Source organism: Cydia splendana, chromosome 17 (assembly GCF_910591565.1).
Source record: "Cydia splendana chromosome 17, ilCydSple1.2, whole genome shotgun sequence".
NCBI lineage: Eukaryota > Metazoa > Arthropoda > Insecta > Lepidoptera > Tortricidae > Cydia > Cydia splendana.
In genome coordinates, this window is record NC_085976.1 from 26,479 (window position 1) to 30,397 (window position 3,919).

At 56.8% G+C, this 3,919-nt stretch overlaps 1 protein-coding gene across 1 annotated transcript; it reads right to left on the reverse strand.

Annotated features, from left to right (window-relative positions):
- Positions 1-999: 999 nt before the first annotated feature.
- On the reverse strand, positions 1,000-3,033 carry LOC134798997 (uncharacterized). Its single transcript, XM_063771423.1, has one exon. The coding sequence runs from the start codon at positions 3,031-3,033 to the stop codon at positions 1,000-1,002; it is 2,034 nt and encodes a 677-aa protein (XP_063627493.1).
- Between the last annotated feature and the right edge of the window lie 886 nt (positions 3,034-3,919).

The following is a 3,919-nucleotide window of genomic DNA, read 5'->3' on the forward strand; positions in this document are numbered from 1 at the left end:
GCGCTACGTAGTACGCGTCTAGCTCCTCTTGTGTGTGCCGCCTTCTTCGGCAGCGCGTGTATTGCCGACGTGCCGCATTGCTGGTAAGCCGTAGAGCGGCAACCTCTGGACACCACCAATATGTGGCCCTTTTCCTTCGAGGTGGCCCCGCTCTTCTCATTGAGGCGTCGCAAGTCCTCGTGAGGGAGGCCCGGAAGTCCAGGGCCATAATGTCCACGTTGGCATCCTCGGGTAGTTGCCGCCCCCACCTAGCTTCTACCATAGCTGCCTCCCTTGCCGCTTCACGGTCCAGAGAGGCCAGGCTCCATTTCGGCAGGCTCCCCGCTCCTCTCGCCGGTCTGGGCTGTTGGCATTGCCGGGCTCTGGAGACCCTCATTCTGATATATAAGTGGTCAGAGAGGGTCTCCGTGTCTGCTAGGACTCGCCAGTCTGCTATGCGTGCTGCCACCACTGGGGAGGCCAGAGTGACATCGACAATTGATCCCCCCTGGCGGCGCACGCAAGTGTCGGCTGCGCCCCGGTTGACCACCTCAAGTCCGAGTCCAGTTAACCAGTCCAGGAGTACCGCTCCTCTGGGATCGGTCCTAGGGGAGCCCCAGGCAGCACATTTGGCGTTCAGATCTCCCAGGACCATTATGGGGGAGGGAGCTGCTCCAGCTACCGCCCGTCCGAGCCTCTCCAGGTAGGCCTCGAACTCCCGCAGTGGCCTATTAGGGGAGAAGTAAACACCAACTAGCACAATGTCCCCCAGTTTGGCCAATACGTATCCAGAGCCACATGACACTCTGGAGAGGGGCAGACCACCCATAGCCGGTGCCACTATGGCTACATTTCCAACCCTATCGCCTACCCAGTTTGATTGCGCAGGGACATAGTACGGCTCCGCTACAACAGTCGCAGCAACCTCCCACTCCGCCATGTGTTGGATCATAAGATCTTGTGCACGAGCGCAGTGGTTTACGTTGCATTGGAGTATTTCTAAATTTTGCATTTGTGACATTAAATATCCATAAGTTGTTGTTCCGTCCGATTTTCAGGTACATTCGGGGAAGCGGCCGCGGCAGCAGCACCAGGGCCAGCAGTGCAGGCTTCCTTCCCTCTAACTGGTGGGGGGGTGCAAGCTTGCCCGCCCATCACATGCCCCGCCTTTAGTCCCGCGTGGTGGCATACAGCGCACCAGGGGGCCAACGCAGTGCAGTCCTTGCTCATGTGACCTGGTTTGCTGCACCTGTAGCACCAGTTGCCTCTATCCACCGGAGACGGGCACAGAGGCCTCGTATGTCCCGTCCCCATGCAGCGGTAACAGCGTAAAGGTAGCTGTTCCAGAGCCTCTACACGCGCCGCTGACCATCCGAGCACAATGCGTCCTGCTGTGACGACCACTTTAGCCGTTGTTAGTGGGCAGCGTATGATGACTGAGCCGGACCCATTTGCTGCCATTCTGATTGCGCCAACCATCACCTGCTCCTCTTTACAATTGCCTCTGGCGGCAACCTCCTTTTTTATGATCTCCGGAGTGACGGACTCGTTAAATCCGGAAATCTTAATTTCTGCTTTTTTTACTGGCCGGTATACATCTGCCACATCGCCTATTAGATCACGGAGTCGGTCTGCCAGGTTGTCAGCCGCTTGGCTGCTCTGCGCTCCGGGGACCTCAATGATTCGCGCCCCTGTGGCCGACTTGCGCACTTTGAGGTGATCAACTCCAAGTTCCGCCAGTTTTAGCGTGGTGGCCTTTTCCATGACCGTCCTGTAGTCAGTTTGAGCCTCAGGCTTAAGAGCCACCACGACCGCCGCCATATTTGGGGCCACTAGTTTCGGGGCCGTCGTCTTTTTCAGGGCTGTGCCCCTGGTCGGAGTCTGCTGCTGTTGGGACTGGGGCGGGGCAGAACCCTTGCCCTTGCCCTTGTTCTTCTTGACCACCGTAGTCCAACTATCCTGTGGGGGTGCAGGCGGTGGCACACTCGGCCGAGCCACTCCCCTTGGCGCCCTGGCAGCAGGGACCGCCTCCTGGGATTTTTTGGCCCTTGGTGCAGGTACAGGCCTGGTTTTGACCTGCCCAACTGGAGACGGCAGCAGCTGGGTCAATTCAGCCACTCTGGACGCCCCCCCTGATGTTTGACTAGACGCCATTTGGGAGACCGACTGAGATGCCCCCTTATTTCTCTTTTTCGGCCTTGGGGCGCTAGGCTCAAAATCTTGGTGTCCCGTCACTTCCAGGTCTAGGAGCACCCTCCTGTCGGAAGCCAGCGGCGGCCGGAGGATGGGCTCTGGTGGTAGGCGTCCCTCCACCCTCTCGAGGCGGGCATTGACCATCTCTCCCAAAGACACGAAGATTTCGCGCTTGAATTCCCCTAGACGAGTGTCCATGAGAGTGCCCATATCTTGAAGGAGGGCGGACATATCGTCATTCCTCCCCACCGTTGGTTCCTTCGTCAGATTGCGCTCCGAAAAAGCCGTGCGCAGTGCCTTCGTTTCGAGTCGGAGATGTTCCAACTCCTTCCGCATCCTTTGGTTGTCTGCTTTAAGGGAGCGGACAACATCTGACTCCCCAAGTGCGTCTGCAATATCCATTAACTCTTTGCACGCAGAGTTAATACTGCCCCATATCGCACCCTTGAGATTCTTGCTCTTACCGGCATCCTTCATAATATCCTGGGCATAGGCCTTGATGCGATCACCAGGAGTATCGAACACATCTCGTGTTAAATTCATGCATACTGGGCTACGCGACCGCCTGCCCGTGCTCCGTCTTGGTTTGGGACTATGGTTGGTATCCATATCAGCATCTGTCTCATATTCTTCCTGTTGCGCCTGCTGCAGTTTGGCTCTAGCGGCGCCAAGCCCAGTATAATGACCTTTGCCACGGCCACGGTGGGAAGTGCCCAGTTTGCGTTCCGGGGCCTCTTCCTCGCTGACTGAGCGGGCTCTTACCCTTTTTTCCCCTTTTCCTTTCCGGTTCAAGGTCTTCGCACCACTTCCTGAACCCTCCCTATCAGCCTCCTTGAGATTGTCTCCATCGTCAGGAGACATCTCCGAGAGGTTTACTTCCTCATCGACATCCGCCCACAACCTAACCTAACCTAACCTAACCTAACCTAACCTAACCTAACCTAACCTAACCTAACCTAACCTAACCTAACCTAACCTAACCTAACCTAACCTAACCTAACCTAACCTTTTTTTTTTTTTTTTTTTTTTTTTGACGGAGTGGGGAATGCTTTTACGCATCCCTCCCAGGCCTTGGGGAAGGCCATAATGGGGAGGGTATGTGGGACTCACTCTTTCGGCTCCCTCTCCTAGCGAGAGGGAGGGAAAGAGAATACCCACTAAACCCCACTCCGGCGTCTCACCCTCTCAGACGTTGTATGGGGGCATCATGGGCTCGCGCATTCATTCTTCCACAATGCCCCCCGTCTCTTCCCGGCATTAGGCCGGGGAACCCGCAACAAAGGAAGGGAGAATCAGGGACGCTTCTGATTCCCCCTTTAGTCGTGTAGGGCCGTGCAATGTGGGCCTCAACCCACTGGCCCTACCGAGGGAGGACGCGGTTCACCGCAGCGTACTGCGCGCGTCTTCTCCCTCTTCGTCTCTGCCGAAGCGGGTGTACGTCGGCCGCGTCTTCGCGCTCCCGCTCCGCTGCCTCCTTCTGCGAGATGACCTCCTCGCAGAAGGAGACTACCGCCTTCCATTTTCTCTCGCTGCCCAGCATGGCCGCAACGACGCTGTGCAGCGAGAGATCCATCGTTTTTATTGCTGCCGTTAGAGTACGGCGCTCCTCATCCCAACGACTGCAGACCTCTAAGGTGTGTTGGGCCGAGTCATCAGGGTCACCGCATTCGTGACACTGGGGCCCTAATTCCCTCTTTATGTTGTGCAGGTAATGACCGAAGCAGCCGTGTCCGGTCATTACCTGCGT

Excerpts from the sequence above, each read along its gene's own strand:
- LOC134798997 (XM_063771423.1), bottom strand. The coding sequence starts at position 3,033 with ATGTCTCCTGACGATGGAGACAATCTCAAGGAGGCTGATAGGGAGGGT.